At 42.3% G+C, this 15,620-nt stretch overlaps 1 protein-coding gene across 2 annotated transcripts in view; it reads right to left on the bottom strand.

The window, feature by feature from the left end:
• The window catches only part of gcfc2 (GC-rich sequence DNA-binding factor 2), a 39,984-nt gene that overhangs the window by 1,932 nt on the left and 22,432 nt on the right, over nt 1-15,620 (bottom strand). For both annotated transcript variants that reach the window (XM_084338046.1, XM_084338047.1), the window contains exons 9-17: nt 15,221-15,272; nt 15,042-15,127; nt 13,813-14,012; nt 10,912-11,056; nt 7,784-7,905; nt 6,035-6,111; nt 5,665-5,731; nt 5,367-5,513; nt 1,836-1,972 (exon numbers count right to left, since the gene is read on the bottom strand). In XM_084338046.1, the coding sequence (XP_084194172.1) occupies nt 1,836-1,972; nt 5,367-5,513; nt 5,665-5,731; nt 6,035-6,111; nt 7,784-7,905; nt 10,912-11,056; nt 13,813-14,012; nt 15,042-15,127; nt 15,221-15,272 (1,033 nt within the window). The remainder of the gene's footprint in view (nt 1-1,835; nt 1,973-5,366; nt 5,514-5,664; nt 5,732-6,034; nt 6,112-7,783; nt 7,906-10,911; nt 11,057-13,812; nt 14,013-15,041; nt 15,128-15,220; nt 15,273-15,620) is intronic.

Raw genomic sequence — 15,620 nt, 5'->3', positions numbered from 1 at the left:
TAATGAGAGAGAGGAGATTCATTCATTATTACCATGGGGTTAGGTTAATGAGAGAGATGAGGATAGATACAGTACCATGGGGTTAGGTTAATGAGAGAGAGATGAGAGGATAGATACCACGGGGTTAGGTTAATGAGAGAGATGAGGATAGATACAGTACCATGGGGTTAGGTTAATGACAGAGATGAGAGGATAGATACCATGGGGTTAGGTTAATGAGAGATGAGAGGATAGATACCATGAGGTTAGGTTAATGAGAGAGATGTGAGGATAGATACCATGGGGTTAGGTTAATGAGAGAGATGAGAGGATAGATACCACAGGGTTAGGTTAATGAGAGATGAGAGGATAGATACCATGGGGTTAGGTTAATGAGAGAGAGATGAGAGGATAGATACCACAGGGTTAGGTTAATGAGAGATGAGAGGATAGATACCATGGGGTTAGGTTAATGAGAGAGAGGATAGATACCATGGGGTTAGGTTAATGAGAGAGCGGATAGATACCATGGGGTTAGGTTAATGAGAGAGATGAGAGGATAGATACCATGGGGTTAGGTTAATGAGAGAGAGGATAGATACCATGGGGTTAGGTTAATGAGAGAGAGGATAGATACCATGGGGTTAGGTTAATGAGAGAGAGGATAGATACCATGGGGTTAGGTTAATGAGAGAGAGAGGATAGATACCATGGGGTTAGGTTAATGAGAGAGATGAGAGGATAGATACCATGGGGTTAGGTTAATGAGAGAGATGAGGTTAGATACCATGGGGTTAGGTTAATGAGAGAGATGAGGTTAGATACCATGGGGTTAGGTTAATGAGAGAGAGGATTGATACCATGGGGTTAGGTTAATGAGAGAGAGGATAGATACCATGGGGTTAGGTTAATGAGAGAGAGAGGATAGATACCATGGGGTTAGGTTAATGAGAGAGATGAGAGGATAGATACCATGGGGTTAGGTTAATGAGAGAGAGGATAGATACCATGGGGTTAGGTTAATGAGAGAGAGGATAGATACCATGGGGTTAGGTTAATGAGAGAGATGAGAGGATAGATACCATGGGGTTAGGTTAATGAGAGAGAGGATAGATACCATGGGGTTAGGTTAATGAGAGAGAGATGTGAGGATAGATACCATGGGGTTAGGTTAATGAGAGAGATGTGAGGATAGATAACATGTGGTTAGGTTAATGAGAGAGAGATGTGAGGATAGATACCATGGGGGTTAGGTTAATGAGAGAGAGATGTGAGGATAGATACCATGGGGTTAGGTTAATGAGTGTATAAAAGGAACACACAACAGTAGTGGATGACAGCATGTGTGGTGGGTGTGTGGTAGGGTTCTTCACTTTGAGGTGGATAAGTAACAAAACAAAACAGCCATGGCAACTACTGGAGTGTGTCTGTAAAAGCTGTCCTCCACTGAAGGATATATTATAGTCGTAGGATTGTGCCAGCTAATGGGGTAGTCTATTTAATCAACAATGTAAAATCTTATAAAATCGTATCCTGTAAAAAATATATTGTTGTGATGCCAGAGTTGCACTTGTGATTTTCCAGCCGACTAAGAATCAAACATCTAATTGACTACTGTACTGATCGACCAAAAGGGCAATCCCTGGTTTGTGTGTGTGTGTGTGCGTCAGTGGTGCAGTCGTAATATGGGAACTGGTAACACGCCACGCACGCGCACGGCGGGTACTTAGCGCACAACGAATGGATAGAGCGCATCTTTGTGCGCGCGTACTTCTGCCTCAGTGATCATCTAGTAACACTGCGTGTAACCGCGTGTGACCACGACTGCACCACTGGTGTGTGTGTTTGTGTGTTACCTAGTGCTGGGGTCTGGAGGGCTGTCCTGTTTACAGATGGAGTGAGCCACCTGGACCAGATGGTTACTGAACGACCGCAGCTGAGACAGACACACACTCGCTCCTTCACACCACGAGGCTGGCAGACTGTCTGCTATCTGGAGGAGAGAGAGAGAGGAAGAGGAGGAGAGAAGATACAGGGAGGGAGGAGAGAGAAGTAGGGAAAGAGAAAGAGGGAGGGGAGGATGAAGGCAGTGAGCAGTGCGAGAGAGATGGAGAGAACAAAGAAGGGAAGAATGGGAACAGATTGACAGAAAGAGTGAAAAGATCATCATCCGATAGGAAATTAGGCTGTGTGTGGGGCCTAAGGAATGTGAATCAATCACACGGATTATTTAGAAATCGAACAAGTAGGTATTAGCTTATTTTGTCACATATATATAGGATATATTTTAATAATCGATATCGAATATCGAAATTAAAAAAAAAAACGATTTTTTTTTTATCTGCAACAGGGCAGTTTTAAAACCAGAGACAGTGGACAGACTTGTCTTTCTTGCCTGCAACTTAAAGTAATGGCTTTTCTTGTCCAAATGACAATACTGACCAAATTCAGATTTCTTTTTCTTTTTTGTTTGCTTTCTAATTTAAAATACATTTTGAAACCGTCTGTACACAGTAGGCTATGTGTGCTAGCAGAACTAGACTCCAGTCACGAGTCACAGTGCACATGTGCGGTGGTTTGTCCACCAAAAAAGCGCCAAAAGATCGAAAATAAACTAGCAGAGCCAGAACTGTTCAACTCCTCTGGAGCCACAGCCAGCAGAGAAGCCGGTTTACTTTAGCTTTTAAACCAGCTGCAGCCTGAGAACTGGAGTGTGAGGGGATGTAACACTAAAGATGGCGGCAATGACAAAGAATTGCTGCAAAATAAACATACATCTGTTGTTGTTTTTTTTTTTTTTTTTATACTTAACAATTCGATAATTATCGATATCGAGAAATAAAATAAAATTATCATATCGTTATCGCGATATGATTTTTTTCCATATCGCCCAGCCCTACGTTGACGCTGAAACACGTCATTCCCCGCCATGCTTATTCTGCCGAAGACGCTGGACAGCGTCTTTGATATCAATATTTCAAAAATCTGTGATCGAAATCATATTTCTCCCCCGGAGACATGAGATGTACTAGTGAGCCCCTATCAACTCTCTAACAGTTCAAGAGCTCCATCTGGTGGCCGATCGGCGGATCGCCCAGGGAAGAAACAGGAAGTGGAAGCTGGTGCTCATTTCAATTTGGTCCGATCACTCTGTAATAGTCCCAGGACTCGAGCTGATCACGACGGATAGTGATCCGTTACCAATAACTCGATAAACAACATGATTTGGACGTATATACTATTATACAACCTGGAAATGGATCGGATATTTCGACATCCCATAATAGAAAAAATTCTGTTCCACGCTCATCTCCCAACGGCGAGAGGAAGCTATGGTGAGTTTCAGCGTTATTTTGTAATGTCTTCTATACTAACTGCTCTAATGATCATATCACCCACACTAGATGAATGATATAACGTTGCCCACGGAATTATAAACGACCCCCCCCCCCATCCGGTCATCATCAGATCATACGTAGTAACTTCTAGAAGTACGTCCATTTGAATTTTTTTATCTCGCACAGATTCCTACCAAACTGTATTTGATCATCAATATAATGCATTTAGGGCTATAAATCAAGTTCTGGAGAAAGCTGCAGAAAACGATAAAAACATACTTATACTTTAGACCGTATTTTAGTATGAATATGTGAATGAAAAAGTATAACGTTGCTACACCCTGAACAATAGATACTTGATGTTGAATGGGCCATAGTAATGTCAATTTAGCAATACAATTTAAAAAGTTATAGCCCTGCAAAGAAGGGGAACTTCTCCATGTTAAATAGGGCCGGCGAGGGATGGTAAATTATGAATTTAACCCCGGCGATCAAAGTGTTAAAATGTTAGTTCAGAATTTTGGAACCATAGCTCTATTTCTTACTAACCTTACCGACTACCTTTCGACAACGTAGTAAGTAAATGCGGCTAGGGGTTTAATATGCCTTGTAGTAAACATAATACATAATAATAAACACTGTAATTATGCATCAAACTAAACCAAATAGAAAATCGCATTATTCTCCCCACTTTGGGAAGCCCTTGTCTATTCTATATAACAACTATGTCTATACTAGGCCAGGCTAGACACAGACATGCCAAACCAACACACTGTCTTCAGGAATATTTGTTCACAATTGACTTCCCTAGTAACATTTATTTAAAAAAAATAAATGCATAATGAATGGAAGCGGACAATGCCGGTTAGCCTTCGAGATAGAGGTGTTAGTTGGACAATGCCTAGCCCTAGGCTAACAGACATTGTCCACTTCCATTCATTGTGCTAAGCTAGGCTAACGTGCAGCCAGATAGCTTTCTACTGAACACACAGAGAGGAAACTGGTATCTATCTTCTTGACTCTCTGGAGAAGACGGTAAACTAATTTCCCAAAATGTTGGCATGCTCCCTTAACTCATTCACCGCCGTCCACGTATATATATATGTGTTTGTCCGCCAATCGAATAACGCCAACCACGTATATATACGTTATTGGATCATTATTTCTTTTATTAGCTATTTCCATTCATAAATCATCCAGGAAGGCTGTGTGACCATATGGAAGGACTCTGAGATCGCAAAAGTACAATACCGCCGCCTGGTGGTATGCAGCCAATGTTGCACTCCATTTGAGACTCTGTATCTCTCTGTGCGTCGTTGAAAGTCATCCGAGCGGAGTTTTCTAGTAACGTGGATCAATATCTTCACCCGATCGCATTGAATAGTTTTCGGGACGCCCGATTCATTATGCTGTGGGGGGTTATGTCGTGGCCCAAATGGACATACGATCTAGCAGATGGCAATCAAATAATTGGAATATTCTTTTTGTAATCTCACCGGCCACAGGTAAGAGCAATTTAACGTCAATTTCAGCTTGGTTGTGCATTGTTTTCATAGCCATCACCCTGATCAGCGTATGCTGTTGCACTAACGAATGCCGTTATTGACAATCAATTAATCAGAAACGACCCCCCCCCCCTTTCATGCATGCATGATGGAACATAATATACCGATCATATGCATTTTATATTGTAGCGTGTATAGAGACAAAATGCCAATGGATTAAGTATAATATGCGTCACAGCCTATTACTGGCCTCCCAGGAATTACCCTAAACCGCTCTAAAACCATACTTATATTCACCACGGAATAAAACGGGAACGTATGGATGGAAAAAATATTCCTTTTTCACATCTTGATCGATACACTCGATGTCAAAGGGGCCATAGTATTGCATATATAGCTATAATATTTAAATAGTTATAGCCCTGCAAACAAGGTGAGCGACTCCATAGGTTTAATGCATTGGCAGCACATAGTCATATCCCGTTCCCAACGTGGCGGTCAACGAGTTAAGGTGGAATTAACATTTGTCAATAAAGGAGGCTACCTTTCTGCACGTGCGGACGGTGTGGCGAGGCTGTGGGTGATTGAGCAGCGTGATCATCAGGTATCTGCTCAGCAGCTTGTCCAGCATCAGCTCCTTCAGCGTGGACTCGGGGACCACCTCGGCCCACTTCCCCATGTTCCCCAGGAGCTGCACGTCAACACAACACATCACATGGTGACTGCAGTATCCACCACCATGATGTACTGTACAACAGTGATGTTGTGTACCTATTTTGAGAATTCGGTTTAACTGGAAAAACCGCATGAGCGGGTCATGCCGGTGTTTCAGTGAGTTGTACCTTCACAGCCGTCCAAAACTGTTGGTCTCTGAATCGGCGCTGAGGAGAAGATCGGTCCTCTAAGAACCTGAAAATAACAACAAACAAACAAACACATAGATAGATAGATAGATAGATAGATAGATAGATAGATAGATAGATAGATAGATAGATAGATAGATAGATAGATAGATAGATAGATAGAGACAGAGAGACCGATAGATAGATCAATAAATGAAGGTAAATGAGCACTATTGCACATTATCCAATGGGGGACGATGACGACTCATGGGGTAGTTGCTTCAACCCCACAATAATAACTATAGAATAATACATTTTCTAGCAACAAAGCATATTGTAACTGAAGTCGTTGCAAGAGAGACCAACTTACTTTTTAGGGTAGAGGGGGATGAAGATGTCGTCGTCTACACTGCTTCGGAGTCTGGAGATCACCGCCTCAACCAGCGCCTGCAGAGGACACACAGCTAGTGAGGAGGACCTGGACACTTCCGTTTAGAGACGCAATTAGTGAGGTTTAAAACGTAAACTAATGGATAGAAGTTTGCCTTTGAGAACCAATGGTTCTCGAGCCGTAACGGCACATGGGGCAGGAGCCTATCTCCTGTTTCCGTAGCGTGAGGCAGCTTGATGTACAAGTACACCCCTTGGACATGACGCTAGTATGTCACAAGGACTTCCCCCCAAACCAACCCTTGATGCTGAGTGTCAAGCAGGGAGGCTATGAGTACCATTTTAAATAGTCTTTGGTATGACTCGGCCGGGGCTTGAACTCCCAGCCTCCCGAACTCAGGGCGGACACTCTACCCACGAGGCCACTGAGCCGGTAAACTAATGGATAGCCCCCACCACTAAACGTTTTCATTCTCTGGTTCATTAGATTAGATGACTGTGTTCACTGTGTTTTGTGGCTGTAAAATGTTTGTTTATGTCGGTAATGTCTGTAAACACTGGAGGCGAACAGATTCAGGTTTACACTGTGTTACCATCTACAGATCAAACTGTTTTGAATGCATGTGGATACACCCGTCATTATATGGACCCAAAAATAATCAGATTGGGGCTTTAATTATGTATTATTGTCGTTTTTAAAGGTGGAATCTGTAATGCCGGCAAACAGCAAGAGTAAGTGGTATTTCACTTTGTTTACATTAGGGGTGCTCGATATTGGCTTTTTTACCGATACCGATATTGTCCAACTCTTAATTTCCGATACCTATATCGACCGATACCGATATATGCAGGGTTCCCCCCCCCAAAAAACGGAATAATTTCAGGTAATTAACATTACATATCTCTTGTCGTGTAATTAACACAACATTATGCATACTTTGACAATAAATAAAATAATAATTTGTTCTTACTTGCTTGCCTGGGTAAATAAGGGTTAAATAAATGTTAATTTTTTTTTTTTGAAAACAGATACCGATATTTTCCGTTATCACATTTGTATGCCAATATCAGCCGATAATATCGGACATCCCTAGTTTACATGTTTTATTTGGTCTGATGTGTGGGTTGGAGTTGAGTGGGGATAGGAGAGGGGTTGCTATTGCTGGCCACACCTCAGGCTATGCCACGAGAGGTCCGGAGAAATTCCCTGTATAATAATTTACTACACTCCAACGCACGAGTCGGAGCAAAACAAAGAAGTTGTAAGAAGTGTAGTACAAAGCGGGGCTCATTTGCATAGATGTCGCTGTTTGATTACAGATTCTACCTTAAAACCTCTTAAAATGTAGTGGTATAACATACAGTAGGTCATAGAGGCCGTATCAATATTGTTAAATATGTCAGTGTGTATATATAATAGGGTAACAATATGGACGTGTTCGGTACGTAAGAAAAAAATTATTGGCATTTCCGACCACAAAAAAACGGATTTGAAGATTTGAATTGTTTTTCAATATGACGTATAGTGTGCTAATGATGGTGGTTTATAGCTATAAACTAGTGTGTATGAATCTACTGCTGAAGGTTCCCCTTCACAACGCACATCACAATATGTAAATAAATAAAGTTTATTATTATTATTATTATTACATACGATGCATTTTGATGTGTTGTATATATTATGACTTCTCAGGCCTGCATAGGGAGAGCTGCGTGTTGTGCCGTTTACCTTGACTGGTTTACTCCGCTCTCCTTGGAAAATACCGTAATCCTCACGTAGTCTGTGACAGACGTCAGACAGACGGACAGACTGACGTACTGACAGAGGGTCCCATACCAGCTCTACATAGGCTGGGAGGAGAGAGAGAGAGATAGTGAAAGGGTTTGAGTGAATGAATGAATGAATGAATGAATGAATGAATGAATGAATGAATGAATGAATGAATGAATGAATGAATGAATGAAAACTTTATTTAACAGATTGCAGAATGGGTACAATACAGTACGGCTCAATACATACAATTGTTAAGGGGATGCAGACCAGAGAAAGACGTTTGTCTTGTTTCCATCAGGGTCCCCCATTTTCAATTCATATAGACATTTATGACACACAACATTTATTGAATTATTCTGCAGTTCAAAACAAACATTTTGATATAAATCCAGAGAATGGCATGAGGTGACAGCATCATATGTCACCTGCAAATGTTGTCCACAGTGAGAAAGAGAGAGAGATAGAGTGAGAGAGCAAGAGAAAGAGATAAAGAGGAAGAGATAGAGAGAGAGGAAGAGAGAGAGGAAGAGGAAGAGATAGAGTGAGAGAGGAAGAGAAAGAGATAGTGAGAGAGAAAGTACAGCAAATGCTGCCTCCTTTTGTCCATCGACTAGATTTGACCAATCACGGTGAAGCAGAGGTGCTAGAATGTAGGGGGCACATGTAACCAGTTATTAAACTATTAAACGCATAGAAGAGGAATAAAATTTAAAAAAAGTATTAATTAAGTGAAGCCAAGTTAAAATATACTTTATTAATCCCCATGGGGAAATTACTTCTCTGTATTTGACCCATCCTAACCACTCAAAAGCAGCGTGCAGCCCGGGGGACAACTCCAGTTGTAATGCCAGTACCTTGTAATGCCAAGGACAATGGCAGGAGTTTATACACAGCATGCATGTCATTTTTATTTATTCTATTTATTTCAGGGCTTTCTGTATTTTTCAACGATCCCAATTTAGTCGTTATGCCAATTCCCTTCGTGGTCGTTGCACTAGGGCTGGGCGATATAACGATAATTATCGCGATATATTTTAATAATCGATATATAAAAATAAATTGAAAAAAAAGAATATTCTTTTTGTGACCTGCAACAGGGCAGTTTTAAAACCAGAGACAGTGGACAGACTTGTCTTTCTTGCCTGCAACTTAAAGTAATGGCTTTGCTTGTCCAAATGACAATACTAACCAAATTGAGATTTACTTTTCTCTTGTCCATTTATTTTGTTTGCTTTCTAATTTAAAATACAGTTTGAAACCGTCTGTACACAGTAGGCTATGTGTGCTAGCAGAGCTGGACTCCAGTCACGAGTCACGGTGCACATGACATGTGCGGTGGTTTGTCCACCAAAAAAGTGCCAAAAGATAGAAAAGAAACTAGCAGAGCCAGAATTGTTCAACTCCCCTGGAGCCACAGCCAGCAGAGAAGCCGGTTTACTTTCGCTTTCAAACCAGCTGCAGCCTGAGAACTGGAGTGTGAGGGGATGTAACACTAAAGATGGCGGCAACAACAAAGAATTGCTGCAAAATAAACATACATATGTTGTTAACACTTTGATCGCCATGGGTTAAATTCATAATTTACCATCCCTCGCCAGCTCCATTTGTCTATGGAGAAGTTCCCCTTCTTTGCAGGGCTATAACTTTTTAAATTCTATTGCTACATTGCCATTATTATGGCCCATTCAATGTCCTATATCTATTGTTCAGGGTGTAGCAACGTTAAACTTTTTCATTCACATATTCATACTAAAATATGGTCTAAAGTATAAGTATGTTTTTATCGTTTTCTGCAGCTTTCTTCAGAATGTGATTTATAGCCCTAAATGCATTATATTGATGATGAAATACAGTTTGGTAGCGATCGGCGCAAGATGAAAAATTTCAACTGGACGTACTTCTAGAATGATCTACGTATGATCTGATGATGACCGGATGGGCGGGGGATCGTTTATAATTCCGTGGGCAGCGTTAGATGATTCATCCAGAGTGGGTCATATGTTCATCATAGCAGTTTATATGGAATAGGTTAGAAAATAACGCTGAATCTTACCGTATGTTCCTCGCGCCGTTGGACGATCAGCGTGGAGTAGACCGTTTTCGATTATGGGATGTTGATCCTGATGAACCATTTCCAGGTTGTATAATACTATATACGTCCAAATAACGTTGTTTATTGAGTTAGGGCGAGCGATTGATCATCCAGTGTGTTGAGATGGAGTCCGGCTACCGATCGCGAGTGCCCGGAGCACATATGGATGGGCACTTCCTGTTTGGCGCGCCCCTCCCTCTTGGCCGATCTGCCGATCGGCCACCAGATGGCACTCTCGAACCGTTAGACAGTTGAGTGGAGCTCACCAGTACATCTCAGGGCTCCAGAAAGGAAATATTGACATCAAAGACGAGTTACGGCGTCTTCGGCAGAATGAGCATGGCTCCGAATGACGTGTAAACTCGTCCGCGGCGGTTAAAGTGTTAAAAAAAAATATATATATATACTTATAACAATATCGATAATATCGAATATTGAGTGATATTCGATATCGTTATCGCGATATCATTTTTGGCCATATCGCCCAGCCCTACGTTGCACACATTGCCCCACTGTCGGCCTGGGGAGGGTGTAGAACTACCACATGCCTCCTCAGATAAATGTCGCCAGCCCCTTCTTTTCACCTGACAGCGAGGAGTCTCACTGGGGAAAGTAGCGCGTGCAGAGGTTCACGCCATTTCCCCCAGATCCCCTCCCTGCTGAACAGGCCCCCCGACCGACCAGTAGGAGTCACAGTTTACAACGACCAGGACACGACATACCCCACCGGCCAACACTGCCAATTGTGTTCGTAGGGACGACTGACCATGATCATGCATGTCTTTTGGTGAGGGAGGAAACCAGCGTACCCAGAGGAAACCCATGCAAACAAGGGGAGAACGTGTAAACTCTACACTCTGTGCTGCAGACCCCGTCCAAAGTAACATTTACATTTGTTGACGTGGACATACACAAGAGGGAGCAGGACAGGACTTCTACACGGTCGAGACTAGTGTGGTGGCCCTGGTTAAAATAAGTGTTTGTTAGTTACCTGTTATTTTTGGCAGCAGTGTCTTCTCGATAGCGTTAGGAAGTGTCCGTGTGTCCGCGTGGTCTGACTCCTCGTAGCCCTGTCCGTGGCAGAAGGTCTCCACCGCGCTGTACCATGGGAAAGCCTCGAAGTCTACACTGGACTCCTGACACACACACACACAGATTCGTCATCATTTCACATGGTATGCGTTCTTACATCTGTGTGTGTGCATGTATGTTTGTGCAATCTCCAATTTTTCTCACATCCAAATTTCGTATCGTCCAATTCTACCCTCCCCTGTCTCGAACGCTGTTAGGCCATGCCTCCCACTTGGTCGGCTGCAATGTGGACGAAGCCTTGCATCACGTGTCCCCTCCGGTACACGAGGAGGCAGCCGTCGCATCTTTTCACCTGCACAGCGCGATCTCTCAGCGGCGAGGGTCTGTGTGGGAGGGTCACGCCGCCCTCGTTGCTTCCTGATTCTGCTGCGCAGCAGGGCTGTACGCTAAGCTTTTTCACTAGGGGCACACTTGCCCCTAAATGAGAAATTTAGGGGCAAACATTTTTTTTTAGGGGCACATTTTTAAATAACAATTTTACCATTATTAAAAAAATATGTTCCTCCTGCCTCATTACTGTGGTCCTTTTATTTAACATTTAAGTGCGTTTGTTTTCAGGTTTGTATCTTTTATAATGAACCAACTGAGAAAGTGTGTAAATCACTAATAGAACAAAAACAACAAACTGTGTGTGTGTGTGTGTGTGCGCGCGCTTGTGTAGTGCTCCTTGAATGAGATCACCACAACACACACACACCATTGCATTAATCAGGAGGACAAGAAACTCTGCATATATTTGTTTCACAATGAAAAGTGCTTTAGAAATCAAATGAATTATTATTGTAAATAACCCCATGAAAGGTTTATTTGTATGGGTAATTACCTGCTTCATATTTGTGATGTTACTGGTTTCAGTGTGTGCCTAAAGTGATCAATGTGTTGGGCCGTTTATAGAGATCTATGCCAATTAATGTTTATGTATATCCGGGACTTTTTTTAATAAGAATTGAGAGGTATTTGTATATGTGACCTTTATTTTGAAACCCGTATTGCGACGCAACCTTATTTACATTTGCGCTTTTGACAGTGAAATGTTCAGTCCAACTTAGCTGGAAGGAAAGACTAATCAAAAAGGTTTAATTGACCCGTATGAGGCTCTTACGGTAGGACTACTCACCTAATGCATAGCTGAACCTGAACGTTAGAAGTGTCCGTGTCCCCGTCAATCAATCATCACATCAATCATCATCATCTTATCTCTCCACATCGGACGTGGTTGTCATAAGATGGACTGATATCCACTCCGTTGTTCTTTTTTGCGTCTTAAATGTATTGAAATGAGGTGCTTCTTTGGCGATGCAATAGCCCATATTGAAAAGAAGAGAGCCCACATTCAGTTTCGTTTTGCTAGGAATTATGGGATTTGGTGTTGGATGTATAGACTACGCAGATAGGGACATGGTCTTTAATCGCACGATAGACTACAAGTACCAGGTACTAGCGTGACCCAGATTCACTCCACACGCAAATCTTTTTTTTCACTCAGGCTATCGGTGATCGCAGTAAGTTCATTCATTGCCGACAGATTCTTTCATAGCACCACGACATTGTGTCGCACTGTACAGCCCTGGTTGTAGGCTAATGTTTTTTAAAAAATGTATCCAATTTGTATGGATTAATTTAGGAGTGAAATGAGAATGAAGGGTTGAAATCACAACTCGCAACGTTGCTCCCAAATAATATTTCCAACTCGCAACGGCCAAATTAAGGGGCAATTTGCGACGAGATCATCGCACTGTACAGCCCTGCGCAGGCGCACCAACCGACCTGTAGGAGTCGCTGTCCACAACGTCCGATCCCCACCCACCAGCTTCCCACCCCCAACACTGCCAATTGCGTTAGTATGAACGACCAGCCAAGCTGGTAGCAATGCCGAGAGCTGGGCTCGAACCCAGCATCTCCTGCATTAGTGGCGAGCGCCGTGCCCACTGCGCCACTTAGCCGCCCTTGATGGAAACATCTTGATATTTGTCTAGTCTAGTGTGTTCATTAGATGGGTGAAATCCTCTTTCAGTGCCTCTGTGCCCGTTTTCTTAGGCAGTTAGCCTCTGGTATGCGTGCCATTAGCGTTAGCCACGCTTCTAGGCCTCTTTCTTTTGGAAAGAATGATAAAAAAAAAAATAAAAAAAATAATAATATACCGTACTTTTCGGACTATAAGCCGCGGCTTTTTTCCCCATTTTTCGACCCTGCGGCTTATATAACGGTGCGGCTTATATGTGACTCGACGTGACCAAACTCGAAAATGTAAACATCTAAATATTGCTTTTTTGACTGCATTGAAATGTTATTTATCTGTTCCCTTATTTGCTAAACTTAATACAACTTGTAAATGAGTTAATGCTTGTTATTTGTCCGACAGTATTGTGTCCCAATGCTAATTACATATGGTAATTAAACATTAAAACACCTGCGGCTTATAGTCCAGTGCGGCTTATATATGTACACATCATTCAATTTAGCTGCTGCGGCTTATAGTCAGGTGCGGCTTATAGTGCGAAAAGTACGGTACATGTTTTTTTTGTATTCGACTAAGAGGTTGGCAGTCGACTACGGCTCCTTTCGATCGATTAGTCGACTATTCGACTAATAGGGGTCAGCCCTAATACATAACATAGAAAATGTATATCCCGGACCGTATTTTTATTCTTAGTCTTACTTTTATTCTTATTCGTGACTTTTTGTTTTCGACTACCTAAATGTTTACCGTTTACTGTGAGTGATCTGTAGTGCCAAATCTCCCTCGGGGATGAATAAAGTATTTATTTTCTATTCCATCCCGGTATAACATCCCTCCTACCTGCAGGGGGTCCCAGGCCAGGAGCTGGTGCCTGATGATGGGGTTCAGCAGCTTGGGCAGACACAGGGAGATGTAGGCGCTGTGGTAGGAGTCCGAGTACGCCCCTCTCCAGTCCTCGAAGCGACACAGTATCTTCTTTACGTCACAGAAGTCCTCCTGGACGTCCGAAAATACCACCTGGGATCGAGACAAGATGTCCGCTGAAGGAGGAGAGACGGAGAGAAGCAGAGAGGGAGGGAGGGGGGGGGGGAGAGAGAGAAAAAGATTTATCATTTTCAACTTTTGATGATAAGATAAGATCGATAAGGTTGTGAAAGTACAGTAGAAATTGTTAAAGAGGTATAAAGTCCCAACACTATACAAATACAATATACAAACTAAAGTACAACCTAAGTACAATGAAAGTACAATGAAGTAAAAATGCAGACAATGAGGTACAAAAATGCAAACTTAAAAAAGAAAAATGCTAAAATGAGGTATGGATGGTAGTGCCAATCTCTTTTAATATATAACATACAGTGAGTGTTTGTTTAAAGTGAGTGTGTGCCTGTGGATGTGTGTGCAATGAAGGTAGATGGATGGGTTGATGCCTTCACTACACTACATGTGTGTGGTCCATGTCAAGTCCTGGGATATGTGGACTCCGAGGTACTTGAAACTGTTCACTCTCGACTGGTGCCCCGTAGATGCTGAGGGGGCTGTAGTCCCTAGCCCCCGACCTAGGGTTGGGTAACGTTCACATTTGAACCATATCACATATTGTGGATAATAGCCAATGCCAATTAAAGACCTCTGAGCAGGTCCTGCATTATTATTATTATTATTATTATTATTATTATTATACCAGTACCGGTACCTTTTTTCTGTACTTTAGTCTAAAAAGATTTAATCTACCTACCTCAGTTGTAAAAAAATTTGTCTAAACTGTTTCGCCGACATAATAGTTTAGTGTGTGTGTGTTTACTAGGACAATGGACTCCCCAACCTAAACATAGGACCACACACACACAATTTTTTTTGCTGAGCACTCTCAAACCATTCCAAGCACAATAATAATCGCCTCATTTGTTATCTCCTTTAGCCAAGAGAGAGGGCAAGAGAGAGAGGAAAGAGAGGAGACAATGAGAGAGAAGAGAGAGACTGAGCAACACAAGGGGAGCGAGAACGGATACACAGAGAGAAAGATAGAAATAGACAGACAGATAGATAGATAAACCCCTCCCCCTCACCTCTCTTGCTCTCCAGTGTCTCCTGTTCCTCTGCGGAGGGCTGCGTGTCCTCTGGGACGTCCTCGCTGTCCTCCCCCCCCGACTCACTGGATGAACACAGAGACACAGCAGGACTGTCACACTCCCAGTAAACCCACCGACTCTCTGCCGTTGATTCTGATCAAGTCCCTCCTCCTCACCTATGATTGTGGTCCCCATCGCTGGAGTCCCCAGTCTGCCCCTCAGGAGGGTCTAGAGGAAATGAGCACATGTGAAAAACATTTTCATTGGTGGCAGTTAAATGTTAGAAAAAGAAAGCAATACGCTTGGACCAGCACTCACAGATTTTGATTATTTAATGGCAGCCTGAAACAAACATGTTTCGGAACAATTTATGTTCCTTCCTCAGTGTTGATGGCTAGCAAATGTTCTCACAGACAATAATGTTTATATACCAAGCAAAGCAGGAAGTGACGTCATCCACAGGTGTGTTGAGAGTTGCTATAAGGTTGAATTTGACCCAGGAAGTACTTTGATGCCAAGAGTCCATTCTTAAGTCAAAATTACCACAATATAGAAATAATAAATGTAGATATAAAA

This window comes from Notolepis coatsorum (genome assembly GCF_963971535.1).
Source record: "Notolepis coatsorum genome assembly, chromosome: 2".
Classification (NCBI taxonomy): Eukaryota; Metazoa; Chordata; class Actinopteri; order Aulopiformes; family Paralepididae; genus Notolepis; species Notolepis coatsorum.
The sequence above is the reverse complement of the archived record's forward strand: the minus strand, read 5'-3'. Positions and strand labels throughout refer to the sequence as shown.